The 24,226-nt window shown below is 47.3% G+C and overlaps 1 protein-coding gene across 1 annotated transcript in view; it reads right to left on the reverse strand.

The window, feature by feature from the left end:
• Nucleotides 1-24,226, reverse strand: part of SORL1 (sortilin related receptor 1) — a 212,167-nt gene that overhangs the window by 61,789 nt on the left and 126,152 nt on the right. Inside the window, exons 24-26 of the mRNA XM_030886981.2 lie at nucleotides 21,927-22,040; nucleotides 15,969-16,091; nucleotides 7,980-8,099 (exon numbers count right to left, since the gene is read on the reverse strand). Coding sequence (XP_030742841.1) covers nucleotides 7,980-8,099; nucleotides 15,969-16,091; nucleotides 21,927-22,040 — 357 coding nt within the window. The remainder of the gene's footprint in view (nucleotides 1-7,979; nucleotides 8,100-15,968; nucleotides 16,092-21,926; nucleotides 22,041-24,226) is intronic.

A 24,226-nucleotide genomic window follows, 5' to 3' on the forward strand; every position in this document is an offset into this window, starting at 1 on the left:
CGTGTGTTCTCAGAGTGCACGCAGGAAAAGAAATGCTAGTCTACCTAGAGTGTGAGTGATTAAGGCTGAACAAAAGAGACATCCAGTACCCATGAGAAATAAAGGGCCTATCTGAAAAGCAGCCATATAGACATCCTAGGCAGTACAAATATAGCCCTTGAAATATAAGTACCTCCATGTGGAGATGTCAAATAGCAGACAGACTCACCTTAAAAGAGGACGGAACTGAAAAAAGGTAAATGTGAGAAAGTAGCTCAGACTCTGGCATAAAATACAAAGAGGGCAACTTGGATAAAGATAGTAAGAAAATCCCATCACTTCAAGACTGCATCAGCCATTCACGCATATGGAGAGAAATAGATGAAATAAATGGTATAAATGCTGCTCTGTGTACGTAGCTGTAAGAAAAAGGAATACACATAAAATGTGCAGTGAGGTCAAACCCGGGAGGGTGAAAGGCACACATAAGAAAGGGAAACCCACGAGGAAGCAAAAAGCAGGCAGGAGGAGAGGAGAAGCGTGGTGCAGAGATGGCCCAAGAGCCGAGGCCAATGTGAGGTCAGCTGGCCCTGACCTAGTCTCTTTGGCTTTGTGGTAAAAGCTTAATTTATGAGGGCAGGAAATGAGTGTCATGTCACACATCTTAATGAGCTCACATCTGACCTCTGACTATTTTGGGGTGCTAGACAAGGAGAGTCATCCTGAAAAGGTTGGGAGAGCAGCCAGGAGAACAAGGCTGCAGTTGAGCAATGGGGACTACGCACTTCCCCCAGGGAGCCCTGCCAGGAGAAACCAGAACCCACCCACCCAGAGACATGAAGCTGCTCTTTCATTCTGAAGGCCCAGCACATGCTGCTGGAATGCAGCCCTGATGGCTAGGGTCATGCCAACGAGATGTCCACTCAGACTGCAATACGTGAAGCTCCCAAGGACTGCCCTCGAATTGAGTCTCCCCCAAACCCTTGATTTTTGAACAGCATTCGTGTTTCCCTGTGGGGTGGCAGCTCCTCTATGGATCTGCGTTTTCCCTGCCTCTGTGGGACACGCTCATTGACAGAGAGGCACTTTCCCTGTCAGAAGCCGAGTTCTTGACACGGAGACTTGGTCGGAAAGGCCTTGGGTGTTGTTTACAAGGGGACAAAATTTGGTACCACCTGAAATATTCTGTGAGATGTGATATGTAGCTGGCGTTTGTGTCCACTGACTCCTTAAGGCCACCTCCAAACCAAATAAATAGAATTGAACAGCTGCATAACATTAATCAACAAATGTTGGTTGACCACGTACTTCTGTGCTGGAAAGAAAGACCAGGTCCACGCAGACCTTTAGCAAGCAAATCTAAGGCAGAGCATAACCCAAACATAGTTAATATTTGTTTGAGAGGCAATATTTCCCTTTGGTAGCAGATCTACCTTTATAAAAAATGTTTTTACAAATCCTTTGGCAAGCGTTGAGTTCTCAGCTGCCCAACAGTGTGGTGACCCTTGGGGTACTCTAGGGGAATGAGAGAATAAGACAAGGGAACTAAATGGCACCCCACACCAAACAACCACAAAATTGGCTTTATCAATCGCCAGATGAAGGCTGCAGTAGGGAGTAAAAGCAGATCTGCCATACGAGGGCCGACCTGAGGTTTCCCTTCCACACGGTTCTCCTCCCCCCACATCATATGCATATGACCTATCCATTGATTCGTGAAAATACTAAAATAAACATAAGCGAACTTCATAGGGACTGAGCTGAAGTCAACCTGCTAGTCTTTTATGATGGAAATATAATTTATAAATTATCAAGGGATCAGGAGGGAGGGAGGGAATGAGGCACTCATACCAAGGGCTCAAGTAGAAAGAAAATGTTTTGAAAATGATGATGGCAACATATACACAAATGTGCTTGACACAATGGATGGATGTATGGATTATGATAGGCGCTCAAAGTACTCTCCATTACACTTAATACATTTGTCAAATCTGTGGTACCATTCTTGTAACCGTTTTTCAAACTCATCTGTTTAGATGGCTGACAGCACCTCCCTCATTTTTTTCTTCACCTTTTCTATGTCGATCAAATCACTGTCCTTTCATGTCCCACTTCATTTGTGGAAACAAAAAAGAAGTCACATGTAGTGAGGTCAGGCAAGTAAGGTGCATGGGGCAAGAGAGGCATGCTGTTTTTTGACTAAAACTTGCGCACTAAGAAGGCTGTGTGAGCAGGTGCATTGTCGTGGTGGCAAAACCAGTCCCCTGTCTGCCTGCCACAAATCAGGCCTTTTTTGTCACATAGTTACGCAATCTTTTCAGAACCTCTAAATAGAACGCTTGAGTAACAGTTTGACCTGGTAGAATGAACTCCAAATGCACTATCCCCCTTACATCATATCTGGTTTGGGGGTGGGGGTACCGTGTGTGTGTGTGTGTGTGTGTGTGTCTGTGTGTGTGTGTGCGCGCGCACGCGCATCCTGTGCAAACAAAGAGATGAGAGTGACTGACATTTGGAGGCAGGAGTCCCCAATCGCCTTTCCCATAGATGTAAAAATAAAACTTAGAATCTTTCGAATAGACCTGGTTTCTGTAATCTGGCAATGGTGACCAGGCAATATGGGCCCTCCTGCTGCCGACCTTACAATATATTGGTGACGATGAAGGGACAATTGTGGAAGCCTTCTGGTAAGCTGAGAAACCCCAGCTGGGGGGTTTCCTGCTGGCTGGAAGGCCACTGTAAATTGTCCCGAACAGGCCGGGGACAGGAGCCCAGGAGACTCTGGTGATTGCCAAGAGGCCTTGAACCCTTGGGAGCACTTCAGGCTGCTGCTCCTCTGACTCCCATTTGCCTTCACCCTGGATTCAAGATTCTAAGCGTCTGGTTTGGCCCCTCTTCTCAGTAAGCGCGCTTCTGTATCAGTAAAGGCCCAAATCTGTCCCAAAGGAAGGGCTGAATCTGGGAGATCTCATCTGTGCCATGGGCACTGGTCTATAAGATCTCACCTGTCTGTCAATCTGAGTACTGAAAGAAGTTAGTAGTTCTAGCTTCTTGGTGGGTTTATCTACTGCTCTGGTAGAAGAACCTTTCATCTGATGGCTGATGGCTGCAGGGCTGTCAGTTCATTAATGGTGGAGCCTGTGGGCTAATTTAATATTAGCCATCAGCTTGGGGACAGGTTTCTTCATCTGACTGGCTAGCCCTGTGGCATCACTATTTTGGAAAGATTTATCTGCTGCCATGAGAAGTTTAGTTGTTGAGAGGCGTGTGTGTGTGTGTGTGTGTGTGTGTGTAAGAGAGAGAGAGAGAGAGAGAACGAGAGAGATCAAACAATAGTTGGTTTGAATTTTACAACCTCAGGAACCTTGGGAAGCAGTTCCTGCTCTATCCTAGAGATTACTCTATGAGCTAAAATCAATTGAATAAACAAGTTTATTTTAAGTCAAAGTATTGAAATTTGGGGGACTCTAAGGAAGCTGAATTTGGATAGAAAGGAAAAAGTTAAAATCAAGTGAACTAAATTTCAGCACTGTCTGGCAGTGCATAAATAACTTTAAATTATTTAAAGTGATTTGCTAATATTATCAGTCAGTTAAAATATTCACTGTAATTAAGAGTATAGAGTTAAGATACATATATATGCATACATATAGACATCTGTTAAACAGTGTTTTTCCTAACTATAAAGAATTGTTATAAAAAATATACAGGAACAATGGCTGAAGAACTCATTGTTAAATCTAACTAAACCTGTACCTGTCTGACTGAAGTTTAATTAATAGTATAACAAATAATTACATTTCAGGCCACAAAGAAAAAGGTTTTATTGCTAGTTTAGAAATCTAACTCGTCTTTGAATGATCTGATTTCCAGGTGGAGGGTGGATTAGATTTACCAAACCCCATGGTCGTAGACAGGCCTGATACTCCCGTGTTTCTGTAGCTTGGCCTGGAAGACACTTTGAAACTAGTGCACCCAGGAGCCCATTAAGACGTACAGGAAGCCTTCGAATAACGGGAATGTTGGGCATGCCGTCTGTCTGGTGCTGTCACAAGTGTGTCTTACGGGTGTCTTATATTGAGGTGTGGTTTTGATGGCTCCTTGTTTCATTTGGACCCACCTGCTTGCCTGCAGGTGTAATTGGGTTTTGCCTTTTTACTTGGTGCAGTTCCTGGTTTGTCTTCCTTGGTTTGAAATGTATCACATTCAATTAGTAAAGTCTAACACTTAAGGTGATAAACCCACTGAGGGAACTTAAGATAATCTGGGCTAAGGGGCTGAAGAGAAGATAAAATTAGTGATGGTAAGCATTTGGATTGTGTGTGAGAAGGAAAAAGTGAGTAGTCAGGTCTTAGAACAGAATGTGTGGCTGTGCCAGAATGTGAGACTGAATGCTGGGCTGAAGGTACGTAGTAAGTTCAGGAGAATGAGTGAAAGCAAACTTTTTTTGGATGTAAAAAAACGGGAGGCACAAAAAAGATTTAAAACCTCTGTGGTACTGAACTAACATTCTTAGAATGAGGGAAAAAATTTATTCTTGGAATAGAAAAAGTTGTGAGTCCCTGGAGAATATTGCAACATGGGTGTCTGTATGTTCTAATAGTACATTCAAATGGTCCTAGTAGGTGTGTTTGGCCAGTGGAAGTAAAGTTGGGAAAAGACTGCAAATAGATCATTCCCACAACTTCTCAATCATACAACTGTGAGATGATGACAGAAAAGTTTGGAAATTGAACTTTGGTTAATCTAAAACTTTCAAATGTGGCATTTTGAGATGTTCCCTTCTGTTAATTGACTTTGTTTGCTTGCTACTAGTGTATGGGCTCCCCACTGATGTCTTAAAAAACTATATTCATTTCTGTATGTTTTCCTGTGACTTAAGCATGGCCCTGTCAGGCTCTGTCACTTACAGATGAGCTTTTGGTATGTGGACTCACGGAGGTCCTTAACCAAAATTCCCGGTGGAAAAGGGCTCTACTGGACTTCTCAAAAGGACTCCTATTTTAAGGTGGAGCCCACAAGTCTAAATCAGGATTCTGGAACTCTGGAAGGTGACGAGATTGAGGACTATAGCAGATCCAAAATTTGCCAAGAACAGTTAGCTCCTAACCAGACCGAATGTTTCTTTAAGTTCTATATGTAGACATACTGTGGATAGTTTAAAGGTATCCTCTGTATGTAATTAACTATTTTTCTCACTTTTCTCAGATTGTTTAACTTGAAGGTTTAAAATATCGTGGTTTGCAGAGTAAAAATTTCTATTGGAAGATTTAATAAATTCATGAAACAATGGTTAGAGAAGCTGGTACAGTAGGCGCTCTAGGTTGTGAAATAGACTAACAGTGAAGTTTCCTGCTAAGTGACTTGTTCACACAGAACCGGAAGCTTTATGGTGGAGCTGCTATTGGTCTCTGTGAATAGAGACACATACTTTGCCTTACTTGCTGTTCTCTTTCCAGATATCTGGCCTAATATTGCTAGTTTCTCTGTTTGGTTTCACCTTAGAAGTTAATATAATACATGTGTGAACCATTTGTTCTATGTCGGTTTCTTTAAGTTTTTCACTGAATCTTAAAAACATAATAAAATTGTCACTTGAAAGTCATTTTGAATTCCAATGATAATCCAGGAAAACTAGGGTTTTGCTCAGAGCCTTGAGCCCCGTTGAAGGTCTCAGGCGGTTTGTAGACAGACTCCAGGGAAGGAAAGCAGACTAGTCCGTGGCGTTCAGGGCAGGCGTAGAGTCCTTCAATGTAGTCTCTGAAGCGGCGTCCTAAGGTGTGTGTCTCGTGTTTCTGGCCCACCTGCCACTCCCCTGTCGGTGCCCCCTTGCACCCACTGCTCAGAGGGCCTCCCGTCAGTCCGAGCCACTTTCCATGTACGTGACAGTACAGAAATCCGTGACCAGAAAGGAAAGGGTTAACTCCAGCTCGGAGGAGCATGATCTCACTTCCTTAGTAAACAAACTCAAGCAGCAGCCAGGCTCTAGAGAAATGCTTTGCTTCCTTAGTAAAGGCTTGGTAAAGGCTCCCGAGGAGAGAATGCGCCCTGCAGAATGTTACTGACTGCATTTCTGACCGAATTTGTGCCCTGCCTTCTGGCTTCATGCAGCAAGCCGCCTGGATCTAGAATGTGCTTTTGGGGGATCTACAGCTTCTTTCTCAGGTCCTGTCACGGAGACCCATTTTGAGAACCTCACTGAATGAACTAGACTGGGTCTCAAGCACACGTGAGGCAGGAGTGAAGAATCGGAACTACTCCTTTGGACTTTGGATTGAAATGCTGTCGTGTGGGCAGCAGAGAAGACTACTGTCCCCAGGTCTTGGACTTTGGTTTACGTCGGCATGGCGTTGAGATTACCCCGTGATTGACAACTGAAGATTACAATACATTTGCTGCTTCATGTTGTCCTCGTTATCTGCGACACGTCTTTGTTTCACCGACAAGCGGCCTTGCCCTTGGCTCATTTTCTTCAACAGTGTCCTGCCGTCTGGGTTACACCTGCACAGGTGAACTCTCATATATTTAGTCCAACAGGGTGTCTGGGCATTTACATTCTATACCACTGGCGAAGTTAGCATTGTTCTTAAGAATACCAAATCTTTTCTTATGATGTGGCCCTGTTTAATACTCAACCTCTCAGGCATTGATTGCCAAAGATGTGAGTGCATGGCCCAGTGCGGTGAAGGAATCACACGGGGCCTGGCTCTCCAGAAAAAGTGTCCAACAATAAGCAGCCCTCTAAGTGAAGGGTCAGCTAAGTCCACAGGAAGAAGCCCATCAGCCTGTGTGGTCACCGGATAATTAATCATATAATCAGAGGGAAGAACTAACTGTATTTGAGCTCAAATTCTCAGTACTTTAAGGGTTGTGACAGTGACGTGCAAGATCCATTGCAAAGTACTCAAACACATAACTGAGTTCCTACTGATCATCAACCATGAATATTTCCATCAAAACAGATCTCAGAGATATGAGAAATTACGATGAAGAGTAGGGTGCCAATTGGCTATACTTTTATGATGGAAATATAATGTAGTTAGAATTATATTCTTTCTTTCTATGTGACTTAGCTCGTAATCCTCCATAGCTGTGACCCTGAGCTAGACTTGTCTTGTCTCATCTCACAGAATATCCTGTGAGAGTGTCCAGGCTCCCTCCCTTCCTCCCTCCCTCCCTAAGGGCCAGGACCTGTACCCCTGGCCTGGCTCCTTGAGCTTTAGGGTCCCTAAGTACTGGAAGTTCTGGGGGGGAAATATGATCTTTGTTAAAATAAAACATTGCTTTCCTGGCTGGTACTTGTCATTCCAAGATTTGTGTCTGTATAAAAGAACTGTTTTACTCAGCCGGTGTGTGTGTGTGTGTGTGTGTGTCTACACACACACACACACACATATATATTATTCTGTGAGAGCAAAAGGACAGGGGGAAGAAAAAGGGCAGGGAAGCTGGCATTGGGAGGAAGAATCCCCTGTACTCCTGTCCCATGCATGTGAAAATAAAAACGTAGAAGCTTTCAGATCCACCTGGTTTCTGTCATCTGGCAACAGTGACTGGGCAAGGCAGGCAGGCCCTCTTGCTGCCCACCCTTGAACAAACTTACAACCCAACAGAAAAATTCGGACATTGGTTATCATTTACGTGCACCTAGCAGTGCTCTTTTCATCGTATTTGTTGCTTCAGCACTACTCCAGGTGTGGTCCTTAGACCAGACACCGGTCTGGGTAGAATTCATTCCTGGTCTTAAGGAACTTGAGCCAGACAGTAAATCAACTATATGACTCAGGAGACACCATTTAGTTCAGTTGGCGGATTTTCACGGCAGGAAGCAGCGTGTCAAATTACCTCTGGCACAAGCTCTCGCATCCTCCCACCAGCTTTGTGTGAAACAGTGGTTGATTTCTGAGGTCTGAGGCAGTTCTCTGAGGGTAGGTTTCAGACTGCGGTGCCAACCAAACATACGCACGCTCGTGCACTGAAGTGGGTCGGGAAGTACTCACCCGTGCAGTTGGCTTCATCAGACCAGTCCCTGCAGTCGTTGTCCCCGTCACACACCCAGGAGGAACGGATGCACATGCCAGAGCTGCAATTGTATTCATCGCTCCTGCACTGGTGAGTTTCTGCAGGTGAACCCACGAACACGGAGTTAGCGAAACCAGTTAACCAACGGCCCCCAGCAGCTCTGAATGTCTGCCTGTGGTCAAAGCTCGCAAAGGTTAGAGACAGACACACTAGCACGGACTGACGTGCTACTTTGGGTCCCTTTCACTAGGGATCTGAAACCGTTTCCAAATGGGTTACGCGTCCGCAAACCTACACATTCCCGTGGCTCCTGGAGCTACTGGCACCCTTAGGCTCCCACAGCTGCTCGTCGCCGGAAAAGGCCAGCTTTCTGAATTGAGCCCAGGACACTCACTACTCCAGCAATAGGAAGGGGTATTCCCAAAGTCCGTGAAAATGTCTATGTATCCTTCCATGAGCTTTTGGAAGCCTCCCCTAGTCTTATCCGTGTCGATGCCTGCTATCAAAGAACGGGCTGGCGATCCACTTCTGGACAGGCAGCCCGTGAGACCCCTATGGGAACCGCAGTCCACTAGGCCGCCGTGAGTCGGGGCTGGCTCGAAGGCAGGTAGCAGCCACATCATCGTGTTGGTTAGGAGGCGCAAAGTGGGAAGCAGTGACCTTAGAGGGCGATGGCCTCAGGGAGGCGCAGAAAAGTCGTGGAGGCAGAGGGTACAGTTGCAGAAAAGGAACAGCGAGAGCGCTGGGTGTGCTGATCACGAGGAGACGCTCAGCCCAGGAAAAGTGAGGCTGATGCTAAGCTCCCAAAGAGAAGGAAGCGCAGGTGCGGGAGCGTCTGTGGGCGAAGCTCAAGGGATACTGAGGGGTGGGGGGTGCTGTCTTGGCCCTGGGACAAATGAAGCAGTACAGCCTGACTGAGTCTTGGAAGGAGCCTGTACTCACAGCACCTTCCACGGGTCCCTGGGCTGTGGCTACCACAGGATTTTCTGGTTAAATTTGAGAGATGCTAACAAAACTGGACAAACCTCCATGGGCTCTCCGTGGCTGCCCGAGTTGCCCAACCGAAGAAGCAGTTGAGGGTTAAGCTGGTGATTTGGATATTTGTGAAGGAGTGACCTGGTCTCAACCAGGAAAAGGGGCTAACTGGGGCCTTAAGATGGGAATGAGCCATGAATGAAAAGATGTGGGGGCTAGCCACTGTTTAAAGGTCGATGTGCTCAGCACAGACGATATGCCTGTGCAGGGCCGGGGTAGAAATGGTAATGAAAGGGAACGGTTGTGAGTTCAAGGGCAGATCTTCAGGTGCTTCACAATTTACCAAGATAAAGGAAAAGTATATCACCCAAAAAAGTTCCTGTGGGCTGGAAACTCTCCATTTGAAAGTGGCCCTAGACAGGCTGTGTTAGTCTGGGTAGACTAGAGAACAAATCCATGGACACACATATGTGCATAAGAAAGAGATTTATATACAAGAGCAATTGAACATCGAGAGAACATCCCAGCCCGGTCCAGATCAAGTCCATAAGTCCGATATTAGCCCAAATGTCTGATACTAATCTATAAAGTCCTCTTCAGACTCACGAAACACATGCAATGACGCGAACGTAGAACATCTCAGGCCAGTGGGTAGAAAGTCTTTGGATCCAGTGTCATTGGAAACATCTCAGCGCTGGCAGGGGTCTCTGCTTCAGCGTGGGTCCATGTGTCTTGTCAGCTGCTCTGTCTCCCAGGGTGTGAGCAGAGTCTCCCACCTCCAAGGAGGAAATACCAGATTTCCCAGAATTCTCATGAGAAGGCCATGCCCACACAGAGGCCTCATTGGCATGATCCGATTAACAGACTAGACTCCACCTCTTCACTCGTAATCCTTTCAAACTGACAGATACATAACTACCACACATGCTCTGTTGGATGCACCATGTGAACATATGTAGGGACAGCCCCTGCTTCCCCTATCGCAGGGCCTATGAGTCACAGGCTGCTCCGCATGCAGCGGGCCTGCCACCTTCAGGCCCTTGGGTTCTGTGCCTTGTGCTGCATGCTCCTCTTTAGGCAACCAGAGGCTGAGCACTAGGAGCAAGCCTACTGACACAGGGGAGCGAGCCCCCATGGAAGTGCCAAGGCGATCCTGCGTAACAGAAGGTGCCTGGAATCAGAAAGCAGGTTCCAGTTGCCCATCATGCCACAAACTAACCACGTCACCCTGAGTCAGCCCCCTCCCTGCCCTTAAGGATGCCAGGTAAGGAATCTCCATTAAAAGGGGGGAACTCAGGAATCTCTAGTATTTCTTACAATTCCAAAACACTCTTGTTCTAAATTTATTTCCATTCAGAAAACACATGATCAAAAGGTGATTTACACCATCTACTACCCCCCAAACAGTTTAAAGAACTGTTGTTCACAGGGGCCATCCAGTAGTTTCTGACTCACAGGTAACCTATATACAACAAATCAAACACTGTCCAGTCCTGCAACATCTTCCCAACTGTTCTTAGGTTTAAGCCCACTGTTGCAGCCACTCTGTCAATCCATCTTGTCCCGAGACTCCTTCTTGTTCACCGACCCTCTATACCAAGTAGGGTGCCCTTCTCCAGGGACCGGTCTCTCCTGACATGTCCAAAGTACGGGAGACAAAGTCTCTCCATCCTTGCCTCTAAGGAGCTCTCTGGCCGTCTTTCTTCCAAGCCAGCTTTGTTGGTTCTTTTGGCATTCCCTGGTATTTTCATTATCCTTTAGCAGCATCATAATGCAAATGCATAGATTCTTCATTGCTCCTTATTCAATATCCAACTTTCACATGCATATGAGGCAACTGAAAAGACCATGGCGCGCTAAGGCACACCTTAGTCATCAAAGTAACATTCTTGCATTTCAATACTCTAAAATGGCTTCGTGCAGGAAATTTACCTAATACAATGCATCTTTTTGTTTGTTTGCTTTTGGCATCTTTTGATCTCTCAATTGCCGCTTCCATGAGCACTGATTGAGAAGCCAAGCAAGATGAAATCTTTGATCTTTTCTACATTTATCATGATGTTAGGCTGTGAAGATTTGGGTCTTCTTTACGTAGAGTGGTAATCCATAACGAAGGCTAAAATGCTTGCTCTTCATCAAGGAGTCTTCCTCACTTTCAGGAAACAAGATTGGCATATTACAGGTTGCTGATCAGCCTTCCTGACGCGGCAGTTTCCCTCACCTACTCCAGCTTCGCTGATGATTGCTCAGCACACAGGCTCAATGAATGTGAGGAGAGCACAGAGCCCTGACGCACACCTCTCCTGATTCCAAACTGTGTTCCCTCGTTCGGTTCAAACAGCTGCCTCTTGATTCAGGTACAAGTTCCGCAGGAGCACAAGGAAATAGCCTAGAATTCCCATGGTTTGTTAGATCCACCGAGTACAATGTCTTCGCAGTCAATAAAACACAAGGAAATGTCTTTCTGGTATTCTCTGTTGTGGTAGTTACATAATTTCAATGTCAACTTGAAGATTTGAAAGTGAAGGGGTGGAGTTTAGCCTGTCAATCTGGTCGCAGCCTGATGGCGCCTCCCTGTGGGCATGACCTTCTCATCAGGAGGGTCGAAGGAACCTTCACCACCACCCCGCCCCGCCCCCCCGCTCCCCCCTTCTGCTTGTACCTTCCTGTTGGGAACCACACTGAGACCTGCCAGAGCCCTATGCTTCCACCACCATTGAATCCACAAGACTTTTCACACACTGGTCTATGATCTTCCTACATTCTGCATCATTCAGGCTGTGAGTCTGAAGAGGGACTTATGGACTAGGATCAGACTAAAGACTTGAGTTGAACTGGGATAGGATGTTTTATTGATGCATAACTACTTCTTGATATAAAGCTCTTACACACATATGAGCTTGATTTAAAACTCTGTCTTACACATATGTGAGTGCCACTGAATTTCTTTCTCTAATCAACCTGGGCTAACACACGCTGTTTTCAGCCAAGATCCATCTGACATAAGTGACGATAGCCCTTGTTCCAAACTGTGATGGTTAGGGATTATGCCAACTAGTCCCAACCTACAAATCAGGTCAGAGTCTGATAACACCTCCTTGGGGTGGGGGCGGGAACAGGGTGGTGGGGTCAGAGGGGCAGGGTGTATAAGAAAGAGACCTAGCGGAGTCAAATCCTCTTTGGGCCTTTACATTCAACTGGAGTTGGATCTTATTTTCTAGTCCCTTGATCTCTGATCGCATTCCCTGCTGATCCCAGGAGTGTCAGCTATCAATGGTGGGTGGATTCATTCAGCAGACTTCAGATTCATTACCTCTGCATTCACGAGTGTGTACGCCCGCCACCCCTGCTGCATCACCCTGTCTCCTGTTTGTCAGCTTGTACGAGCCAGAAGCCTGACTTACACCTGACTGCACTTAGCTACTTCTACAACTGTGGAAGCCATTTCTCAATATAAATTTCTTTCTATATACAACTGTCACAGGTTTTTGCTTTTGTAGAGAGCTCAACCTCGCGCACATGTCCTCATCTGAATCCAGCCGGAACCTCTGATGGCTCCCTGTCAATGGACTGCTACAACCGCTGTTGGGTAATCTTCAGCAAAATTTTACTTGCATGTGATAATGATATAATTCTATAATCTGATAATTGTGTTGGGTCACTTTTCTTTGGAATGGGTACAAATGCCAAGAAGTTGTCATCCAACTTTCCTGGCACAGACGAGTGAGTGCCTCCAGTGCTTCATCGCTTGCTGAAACATTCAGTTGGTGCTCCACCAATTCCTGGAGCCTTGTTTTGACTAATGTCTTCAGTGCTGCTTGAACTTCTTCCTTCAGTACCATTGGTTCCTGCTCAGATGCTACCACCTAAAATGGTGGAATGTTGACTAGATCTTTTTTTTGGGGGGGGGGATTAAAAGATCGTTTTATTGGGGCCTCTTACAGCTCTTGTTACAATCCATGCATCAGTTACACCAGGTTAAAAGATCGTTTTACTGGGGTCTCTTACAGCTCTTGTTACATCCATGCATCAGTTACATCAGGCGTGTTGCACACATGTTGGCTTCATTCTTCTCTAGACTCTCACTTTCTATGGAGCCCTTGGTGTCAGCTCCTCTTTTCCCTCCCTCCCACCCTCAGAACCCCTTGACAGATGATAGATTATTATTATTTTCATATATCACACCGACCGCGGTTTCCCTTCCCCCATGTTTTTTGTTGCTCTTCCCCCTGGAGAGGGATGTATGGTTATGTGTCGATCACTGCGATTGGTCCCCCCTTTCTCCCTTCCTCTACCCCTTTCCCCCTACCCTTCTGGTATAGCTATTCCCACTGCTGTTCCTGGATTCTGTGTGTTGTGAGTCCCCATCTCTTATCTATACCTGTGTACATGCTCTGGTCTAGTCTGATTTGAGCAGCAGCACTGGAGTCATAGTAGTTGAGGGTAAGGAAGCCTCAAGGAACCAGAGGAATATTGTGTGTTTCGTCGGTGCTTTACACCACCCTGGTTGACTCATCCCTTCCCTGTAGCCCCTCTGTGGGGGGATTGGTTCCATGTCTACATTTGGGCTTTGGGTCTCTGCTCCAAGCCCCCTCATTCTCAACAATGGTTTTGTTTGTTTGTTGTCTTTCAGATGCCTATTACCAGCCCTGACGACTCCTCATGATCGCACTGGCTGGTGTGCTTCTTCCACGTGGACTTGTTGTTTCTCTGCTGATGGCCGCTTGTTTAGCTTCAAGCCTTTAAGACCCCAGACACTATATCTTTTAATAGCCAGGCACCATCCGCCTTCTTCTCCACATTTGCTTATTTACCCCTGCTTTGTCTTCAGCGATTGTGTCGGGAGGGTGAGCATCTCAGACTGCCTATTTATTAGGACAAACTGTTCTTGTACTGCAGGACGGTATGGGCAGAGGCCTGAAGTCTGTCCACTACCTGTGTATTGCCATATAAATATATGTACATAGGCCAATACCTCTATTTTTGTGGATTAATGTATTTACATATGTACACACCTATGTTTATACCTCTATCCACTGCTTTGCTTCCTTGTCTAGATCTTTTGGGTACAGTACTCTATAGATTCTTTCCATCTTATTTTGTTACTTCCTTATTATTCAATATTTTGCTCACAGATTTATTTTTTCCTTTTTAGAATCTTTCAATATTGCAACTCGGGACATGGATTTTTTTTCTTTTCATTAGTTTATTTTTTTCATTAGTTCATTTTCTTCCTTTTTGGTTTTCTAACTCTAAGTCATAGCACAATTCATTATTTTACTTTGTCTACTGTAGCTACCTTTTAAAATTTTTCTGTTCAGCTCTTGGACTTCATCATTTCTTCCATTTGCCTTTGCTACTCTATAATCAAGAGCAAGTCTCAGCATCTCTTCTAACATCCACTTTGATCTTTTCTTTCTGTCTGTCTTTTTAATGGCCTTTGCTTTTTCATGAATGATGTCATTGATGGCCTCCAGTGGGTCATCAGGTCTCAGTCCGTAATGTTTAATGCATCAAATCTGCTCTTCAAATTCAGTGGGATAGACTCAAGGTCGTATTTGGCTCTCTTGAGCTTGTTTTAACTTTCTTCAGCTTCAACCTGTGAGTCACTGATCGTCTATTCCAAGTCCGTGCCTGGCCTCATGCTAGCTGCTGAGATTGAGCTTCCCCATTGCCTTTTCCCACATATGTAGTCAACGGGATTTCTGTGTAGCCCATCTGGAGAAGTCCGTGTATGTCATTGCTGTCTGTGTACGTCACCATACACACGGTACCACGCTGTACTTCAAGACAGATCTTGAAACATCCTTTTTAATGCTAACTGCAATGCCATTCCTTCTGACTGTGCCATTCCCAGCATAGGCTCAAAATGGCCAAAGCCATCTATTTCAGCTCTCGAACAACTAGCATATTGATCTTTATGCATTCCATTTCGTTTCTGAAGACTTCTAGTTTTCCTAGGTTCACACTTCATATGTTCAAAATTCTGATTATTGGATTTTGCATCTGTTTCTTTTCATTTTGAGTCTGCCCCATCCGCAATTTGAAGGTCCAGAAGGCTTTATTCCCAACAGGCCTTTAGTTCCATCCACATCATGATGGTGAACTCTCTCTTCCTCAGTCGCATTTGAAGTGCTTTCTGTCCTGAGGGGCTCTTCTGGCGCTCTCCCTGACAGTGCTCTGCTTCTGTTCACTGGGCCGTCAGCGTCTGACAGTGTTCAGCTGCGATCCACGAGGGCTTCAGTGGAGGATTCCTTGAAAGTGGACAGCCGAGTCCATCTTTCCGTTGTCTGGAAGTCCTCCTGAAACCTGCTCGTTTGGGGTGACCCCTGCTGGTATTTGAAACACCAATGAAACAGCTTCTAGCATCACAGCAACACAGCTTCCACAGTAAACCAAAACGACAGACAAACGGTGGCTTAAAAGATTAGATGGGCTTAAGATGGATCCGAAAAGTAGATATGCATCCTTGGGAGGCAAAAATCACGGCTGCTCCGAGGGAGAGGTCACATCTAACCACCTGTTAATAAGTTCCTGAAGCCACTAGGACATCTTCCTAGCTACTATATTTCCCCTTCTCTGAAAGGTTAAAAAAAAAAAATCAAGCCACCATTGTCATGTGTACCCCAACTCCTGGCAACTTTCTGCCTGTCAGAGTGACTGGGCTGTTTCCAGCAGCTGTTTGACGGAAGCAGATTTCCTTTCTTCCAAGTTGCCTCCGGGTGGACTCAAGCCTCCGTCCTTTCAGTTAGCCCAGAGTGCCCTAACGACTGGCACCACCCTGAGAGGTAACGGAGGGTTTTTCCTCGTCTTACAGTAAGTAAGTGACGGGAACTGAAAAAGCTATGCTCTACTTTCCTGCCTGTGAATCCAGCGTCTCCTTTCCTCCGGATCAAAGAAACGAAATCCTCGTGAAGCGTAGCAACCAGCACGCCCCAGGGGCACAGGTGAGGTCCCCTCTGGAACAGCATGCACGGGCCTGTCCCTCTTACCACAGTGGCTTTCGTCGCTGTTATCTCCACAGTCATCCTCCAGGTCACATTTGTAGGAGAGTGGAATACAGGTGCCAGATTCCTGGCAACGGAACTGGGTGTCCAGGTCACAAACAGTGGTAGCTGAAAATGGGAGACAGAACACACCAGTTAGATACAACTAATTCTTGCCAAGCACAAATGTACCTTTAGGAAACCACTGGAAAATCAGAAGGAAGCAGATAGTAATTATATCTACAGAAGTTAAATCTGGACTTCTGGTAGAAATGAGCTGTCTGAAAACTGGAAACTGAGAACCCAGGGCGACAGGGGCTTATCTTTCCTGGGACAGCCTCCAGATCTGAACGGGGCGGGTGAGGAAAAGGTGAGAAACTGTTGACTGGCTGGGTGAGAAAGTGATAGGCTGGGTTATCACCCAAGATCCCTCCAGATCGAACGTTGGCAAACACAAGGTTTCTTCCTAAGTACATGGCAGATAGAGCCCAAAGGAGAAAACTGCCAAGTTTCACAGAGGATGCTGGCTATTGTCTATACGAGATTAAGTCAGAAAGTCCGGCCGCCTCGGGTGCCAAGTCTTACATACACAGGTTCATTCCTTACAAACCACATTTGAATACATCTCTGTGATCAGTAGGTGCTGCAGACAAGTTTGCTCAGGCTCCTTTAAGGAGCCCAGGTGGCAGATGGGTTACGCAGTGGGCTGCTACTGAAAGGTTGGTAGGTTAGAGGCACCACGTGCTCTGTCGGAGAAAGCTGAGGCTGTCTGCTTTGCAAAGAAGCTGGGACCTCACAGGGTTGGGCATTTTTAATGAGAAGCAAACCTGTTGGCTTAGCAAGCTTTTGGTGTCATGCATTGCATGAAGATTTGCTACCTCGGGGTGCTAATCATTCCATTGTCTTCTAAGCAAGATTTGAGCCAAGGAAGATGGTTTCATGCAATAACTTGTCACAGGTGAGTCTTGGATTTACTGAGCTGGTCCACTAAGAGCTTGGCGAACTATGAGCATGCAAAGGATCTGCTGCAGCAGTGGCATTCACGGCAGAGAGACCAGCTCAGGGGATGACGACTGCTTTGTGGGATCTCAAAGGGGATCATTTTGACAGATTTTTCTGGAAGGTCACAGTATAATCCCAGAGGATGATTAGGAAGACATTTTAAGAAAACTTTAGATGGCTCTTGAGAAAAAGGCTAGGAAAGTTGTGCCAAGGAATGTTTGTCCCCATCACAACCATGCCCCTGCTCACTGTTTGAGGGCAGTGAGCCTGTCCCATGAGCATCTCATGGGTAAGCATTCCCCCGTCTATCTTTCAGACTTCTTTTTGTTCCTCGAGTGCAGAGAACCTTTAAAAGGAACAGAGTGAAGTCTTCCAAGGAGGGCCTAACTGCCATTTGGACCCGGTGTGTACAGAACTCTTCGAGGGGAGGGCAGAGATGGAAACCCCACCTTCAGAAGGGTGTAGGCCTAGATGGAGGATATGTCGAGAAACAATAGCCTGACGGTCTGCAATCTGGGTGCCATAACGGTTTCTCCCATTCTGTAATAGCAGTTTTTCCCCCTTCTGTGGCAAAGACAAGAACTCTACAGGCTGTCAAGACTGAGGTTAAACCTGGCTGTCTCTTTCTGCGGCCATTCATTCTAACCTCCCTTAGCCTGATTCCTCAATCAGGCTATCATCACGGAACTAAGCGCTTTCAACCAATCAGAAAGACCAAGTCTAGATCTTGATTCTACCACCTGCAACTTCACCTTTACCAGCTTAACCATCTGTCCCTCGGTTTCCTCGACCGCAACAGGAAGAAACTACCTATCCTAGCGTTCCTGTGACAACAGACAGAAAGACCATGCTGGGAGCCGAGCTTAAAGCACAAGCTATCAACACAACGGCTCCTAGCAAATGCCAGCCAGCTTCCGAGGTGCCCCGAGGTGCCCCAGGGTGAGCACAGGATTAGGTCTGTTCCCTCTTCTGCAGAGAAAACTCCTGGGTTTAAGCACCATCCCTCGGAGGCACCGGGGAAAGCCTGCCAGGCAAGTTGGTGGAAAGGAAGGCTGTTCTCAGAACAGCTGAGGCTGAGATGACAAAACAGAATCATGGAACGGAGGGCGTGGGAGTGCAGCGAGATGAGAAGCCAAGCGACATCACTGCTGTTTGACATCGAGCAGCTCTTATTTGAGGCTCCATTTCTCCTCTGTAATTGAGTCTTGGTGGGAGGAAGGGGGCGAATGTATAAATGACAAGACTGCCGGGGTTCGCACCAAAACCTTGAGTGCCTGACAGTGACCCGGCCAGAGGGGTCTCTTCACGAGGGACAGAGGAGAATCTACTGACACCATCGCCCCCATCCTTTCCCCTCGGCTTCCGGGTCCTGCCAGCTTAAGGGACACTCCATGTAACTTCCGACAGTTGCCCTGGTAGCCAGGCCATTTCTGTAGCCCCGCACCGCCCAGGGTGCACCCCCACCAACCCTGTAAGCACTCTTCTCACTGCTGCTGGCCTCCTTGGCCAGGGCCGCTGGGAAGGAACTGCTACCTCTGTTCTCTCTCCCTGCTTCCAAAGGCCCTGAATTGCACTTCAGCCCACCTCAGCCACACCAGACTCTCCAGAACGGAGTCAGTGGTGAGTGCAGGGCAGAAAGCTAGTGTCAGGGTCCCCGAGGGTCAGTCTCAGCTGGCATTTACACCAAGCCAGGAACAGGCCCGAGCTGGGTCCATCATCCACAGTCCTACTCTGACTCACGCAGGGTTGTCTGGAGTTGGAATTCACTCAGCAGTGTCTGCTTTGGTTTTCTGGTTTGTTTTGCTGTTGCTGCAAGATTTCCATTCAGTAAAAGCTCTTCTGTGTGATGTACACTCCTTGAAGCCAAAGGAAAAGGATTAGGAAAGGTCTTGTTAAACAACCTTCCTCTAAGCTAACAATGGCAGAGGAATCGGATGCACTGGCCCTGCTGAACCACTTTCTGGGTAAGGGGCTTGTGAACCTCGTGCAGGTGTCCTAACACACTCTGGACAGCCTGGAGAAGAATGGGCATCCGGAACATCCCCTGGTGCTCATGGAGAGCCTCCACCTGGATCAAGGGTCAGCTGAGGGAACAGGCCAAGGGAACCCTGCCGGGTTTAAAACCAGGGGAGGTGTGCATCGGGTTGTGTGCTCGCACCACACTTACGCACACTCTATGCTGAGCAAGCCATCACAGAAACTGGAGTCTAGCAAGAAGGGTGTGGCCTCAGGATTGGAAGAGACTGATTAACAACCTGTGATGTGCAGATACACAACCTTGGTTGCTAAAAGTGAGGAGGACTTGAAGCATTTGCTGACAAAGAGCAAAGAGTACAGCCTTCTGTAGGAATTACAAGTCTTCGTAAAGAAAACCAAGCTCCTAACAACCTAACATAATAAATGGAGAAACGGTAGAATTGTCAAGGATTTTGTCCTGCTTGGCTCCCCTATGAATGCTCATGGAAGCAGCAGTCAAGAGAGCAAACGACACAATGCCTTGGGTAAATCACCGGCACAAGACTTGTGTAAAGTGTTGGAGAGCCAGGATATAACTCTGAGGACTATTGCCTCAGATGCATGTGAAAGTTAGACATTGAATAAGGTACTGGGTTCTCAACCTGTGGGTCGAGACCCCTTTAGGGGGGTCAAATGACCCTTTCACAGGGGTCACCTGATTCAACGAAAATAATTTTATGGCTGGGGGTCACCACAACACGAGGAACTGTACTAAAGGGTCATGGCATTAGGAAGGCTGAGAACTGCTGGAATAAGGACTGAAAAAAATCCCAATGCATTTGACTATACAACTGGCAGAGCATATCGACGGTCCCAGGACCACCAACAGAACAAGCACGTCTTTCGGAAGAAGTGCAGCCAGATGCTCCTTGAAGGCAAAGATGGTGAGGTTTTGTCTCGTGGGCTCTGCACACGTTATCAGAGAGATCGGTCCCTGGAGAAGGGCATCTTTCTTGGTAGGGTCTCAAAAAGGAGGAGAGTCCTTAACCAGATGGGCTGACGGTGGCTGCGAGCCACCACTGCTCAAGCATAGGAGCAGCTGTGAGGCCGGCGCAGGACCGGCAGCGTCCGGTTCTGTTGCACACAGTCACTGTGAGTTGGAGTCAATTTGACGGCACCGAACAAGAGGTTCAAAGAAGCCCCAGTGGCACTGTGGGTAAGCAGGAGTGCCAATGGGCACGGCAGTGTGTTGTTCTTTGAAAGGAGATGGCAGAGTTCTGGTGGTGCTGAGGGGTGGGCAGGGGGTCCCTAACTGGGTTGGCAATTCAAACCCCTCAGCCGCTCCATGGATGAAATGAAGCCATTCACTCTCGTAAAGAGCTAGTCTCTGAAACACTCAGACAAGTGGCTATGAGTTGGAATTGACTCAATGGCCGTGGGTTGCAAAGCAATTAAGACAAATGTGCTACTGAGAAAACTTTTTTACAGCCATTCACTGATAGCAGAGACATGTTCATACACATTTTGTTTGGGGAAAACAAAACACGTATGAACTAGGATTCTGGTAGCGACACGTTCCGACTGATGCTCTGGTAAAATGACTGAAAGAGAAGCCCCCAACCTGGTTGAGGATCCCCCCACCCATCCAGGGCTTAGCTTCTCAAAGCCAAACTGTACCCTTCAATGTCTCCAAACTGGTAAGATTCAGTGGTTTTTCTAATACAGTCCCCTTTTCCTGGCTAACTCCCCAAACCTTTGCCCAAACCTGCCCACCCAGCATTGCTTTGCCCGTGGCTCCCACTCAACATTCACTTTCAGGTTCCTGTCCAGGAAACACACACTCTGAACTTTGATGGTCACATACAGCGCACCCTTGCCTATTCTAGCCTCTTCCCCCCTCTGCCTCTGGCGGGCTCACCCTCCTCTCTCGGGGCTCTCCAGTAATGTCTGCCCAAGTATGATTTGGGAGCCCTTCCTGGGCACAGAATTCATCAGGCTACAAAAACTGCCGACTCACTCTCCCACCTCACAAGGTCAGGGCCTGTCTCCACCTTGGTCACCTGTATACACACACACACACACACACACACACACACACCACTCGAAGGGCAAAGCACCATCCTTAGAAGTTGATACTAAGGCCTTTAAGCTTTAAGTGAAGAAAAGATGGCTAGCAAAAGTGTTGGCAAGCACAGCATCCACTGTAACTGGCCCTTGGTTTGCCTTCAGACCCTACTAAACTCGGCCATCTAGGCCAGCAGCTACGAGGAGAGCAGGTGCCGATCTGTGGCAACCCCATTGTGCTGCACACCCGAGGTTCTCATCGGCTTGCTTTTCAAAAGCAGGTCACCAGCACTTTCCTTTTTTCCTGAGGCAACTCTGGATAGACTCGAACCTCCAACAGTTTAGGTGGCAGCAGAATGCACCAGCCATGTGCATCACCCAGGGACTCCACTTGAGTAGTTAGGAAGCCAAACGAATTCAGTGCAAAAGTAACATTCATGTGGCACCATCCCCACACCCCCATCGAAGCCACACCAGGCGCCAATAATCAACTACAACGCTCGCTTCAGAGCCTGGCACAGCCAGCCTCACGGGCTTGAAGCAACACACAAAATGAAACCTGTACGCCACCTCCGAATGGGCAGAACCTCAGATTCGTGAATCTACGAAATCCCTGCTGGCCTGCCCACGGCTATCAACTTTAACACCGAGTGAGGGCCAAGGTAGGAGCCCAGATGGCCCAACTGCAGAACCAGCCCTGTTTCAGCCATGTGATGTCTACTCAGAAACCTCCTATAATCAGTATCTTACATTTAAGTGTTCTTTATCTTTAAATAATAGTAATGATAACATATAGTGAGAACATAGTTTCACTGGTTATGGAAACATGTTTTCCTGGTTCTCTAAGCCCCATCAGCATTCCCTGGTGACCAGCACCCTGAGCTGCAGCCTTTAGGACAGAGAACGTCCACAGCCCGGCGGCGGCTCAGACAGAAGACTCACGGCAGTTCCTCTCGTCGCTCATGTCTCCACAGTCATTGTCGAAGTCACACCACCAGATGCTGTTGATGCAGTTGCCGTTGCTGCAGCGGTACTGGTTGCGTAGACAGGTGTTCTCTAGCCATCAGCAGCCGGTGGTGGGGAGGAAATGAAACCAGAATTACTCCTTGTGCTGGGCCGCGCACTTCCCCTTTTGCGTTTCCTCAAACAACACATCTGCGATGGCAAAGGGGAAGGAGGATGCCATGCGCACAGCATCTGAGAGTGGCCTCCTCCTTCCTTCGCTCAGTGGAAATCAATGGAAAAGGAGCAGGCTGGGGCAATGAGTAAACAAAGGGGGTCACTGATGATGCCAACTGGGTGTACGTGGGCGAAGACGCCCTACATCAACATTACAAGATACCAATCACACCAGCCATTCAAATGGCAAGTGTCCACACAGGATCAAAACGTATGAAAATATAGCCAATACAAAGCGCTTGACTGGTGTAATGAATTATGAATTGTTAACCACTAGGTCTGTAGTCCAAACCTAGCAGTTGCTCTAGTGTAGAAATCTGAGGCTGTCTATTCCCACCAAATTTCGATTTTGAAAGCCCAAAGGGGCAGTTCTGCTCTGTCCTGTAGGGTCAGGAACAACTCGAGGGAAATGGCTATACAGTCACTATATTGATAATCCTGCCACACACGGTAACACCCACGGAAGCCGCGGAACCTGATAGGGCTGCCTTCTTGTTCCAAGTCTCTCAAAGGCTCTGCCGTTGGCGGGGGTAGTCGTCGAGCTTTGCTTCACTGGAGGAAAATTTCTGCACTTTCCTTCTCTGACAGGTTCTGGCTTCCACGGGCTTTCATGTACGTGCACACACATACACATTCAATTTACTGCCCTGCTGGGTTGCGAGGATTTTCTCTGCATACTCTGAGAAGTTGTTCCTGCCTCATGATTGCTTTAAAACTAGCAGGTCTAAGTACTCAGGCAGTAGAGGGAAGGGTGGGGGGGGTGGCACTGTTCAGAAAGTGGGTCTCTGCTTCGGATCCCAGAGGCGCTGTGATGAGAAAGGTGGACAGGCCCCCTCCTCACGGGAGGGGTGTGGCCTCTGCCTGTAGCATTCCACAAGGCCCTAAGGTCATGCTCGAAACCTGAATCAAAGTGTCCTCTTCCTGAGAAGGGAAGGCTCACCTCTTTTTCTAGTTGTGCTTCTTGAAGAAAGACTGTAAGAGTGACGGGTACTTGGCTGCCCTGGGCTAAGGGTTCTATGAGAAGGGAGGGTATGATTACAAAGAAACCAGAAGCTCGGGGACACGCAAAAGCAGGCCTCTGGCCATCAATCCAGGCACTTTATAGCAAAGGCCCCTCCCAGGAGGTCACCTAAGTAACAAGAATATGAGACTGGGGGGTGGGACAGTGACAAGGGTAATAACAAGGAAAGAAAAATTAAACAGCTTTTCAGAGGGACGACTGTCAACTTTATTCAAATTTCATATTCAAATCCAAAGGGAGAGGTGGAAAAGCCCACTTGGTCTTAGCCTGGGAATAAAGGTTCCACTTGTACGGGCCCAAAGCCCTTTGCAAACATTGCTCAAAACACCTCCAAGGCATTTCAGCCAAGGGAGGGGGCGGTATTGTGGGAGATGCTAGGCAAGATGGGGTGGACTCAGAAGGATGAAAACCAGTTATTTTCCAGTCAGGCTGGTCCAGAAAGCAGGAGCAATGAGAGGACTATAGGTGTGGGGTGGGTGAGGAGAGAAAGGAGGGAAAGAGTGAAAGAAAGGTCCAAGCCAAAGAGGTCTGGGCTAGCTGACACCAAGCTCCATCTCTGACTATGCCATTTAGGCTTCCTTGGGATAAATCCTCAAGTCCCAGTGGCCCGGTCACCCACAGGAATCGGTTGTTGGCTGCTGTTGAGTTGGCCCTCAACTCAGGCGCACCAACCAGATAATGGAAGAAAGGTGTGCCCAGTCCTGCACCAAACCCATGCCCAAACGCAGATCCCACTGCTGTGACCAACAGGTTTTCATTGGCTGATTCAGGCACTAGATCATGGGGTCTTTCTTATCTCGAAGCTCGGTGGTAACCTGATCAGTATCCCAGCAACAAGCCTCTGCTGACAGACAGGTGCTGGCTGCCCTGGAGGCTCACGGATTCGAACGTGAACCTGGGTCTTCTACACTGAACAACAACTGCCTCAAACAGAGATATAAAATTTGTAACAAAAGAACACCACCAGCGCTTCCATGGAGTCCATCTGACTCACGGTGCCCGACAGGGTTTCTGAGGATGTAAATCTTTACAGAAGCAGACA

Source organism: Echinops telfairi, unplaced genomic scaffold (genome assembly GCF_000313985.2).
Source record: "Echinops telfairi isolate 266 unplaced genomic scaffold, ASM31398v2 ScPeMD7_5167;HRSCAF=5991, whole genome shotgun sequence".
NCBI lineage: Eukaryota > Metazoa > Chordata > Mammalia > Afrosoricida > Tenrecidae > Echinops > Echinops telfairi.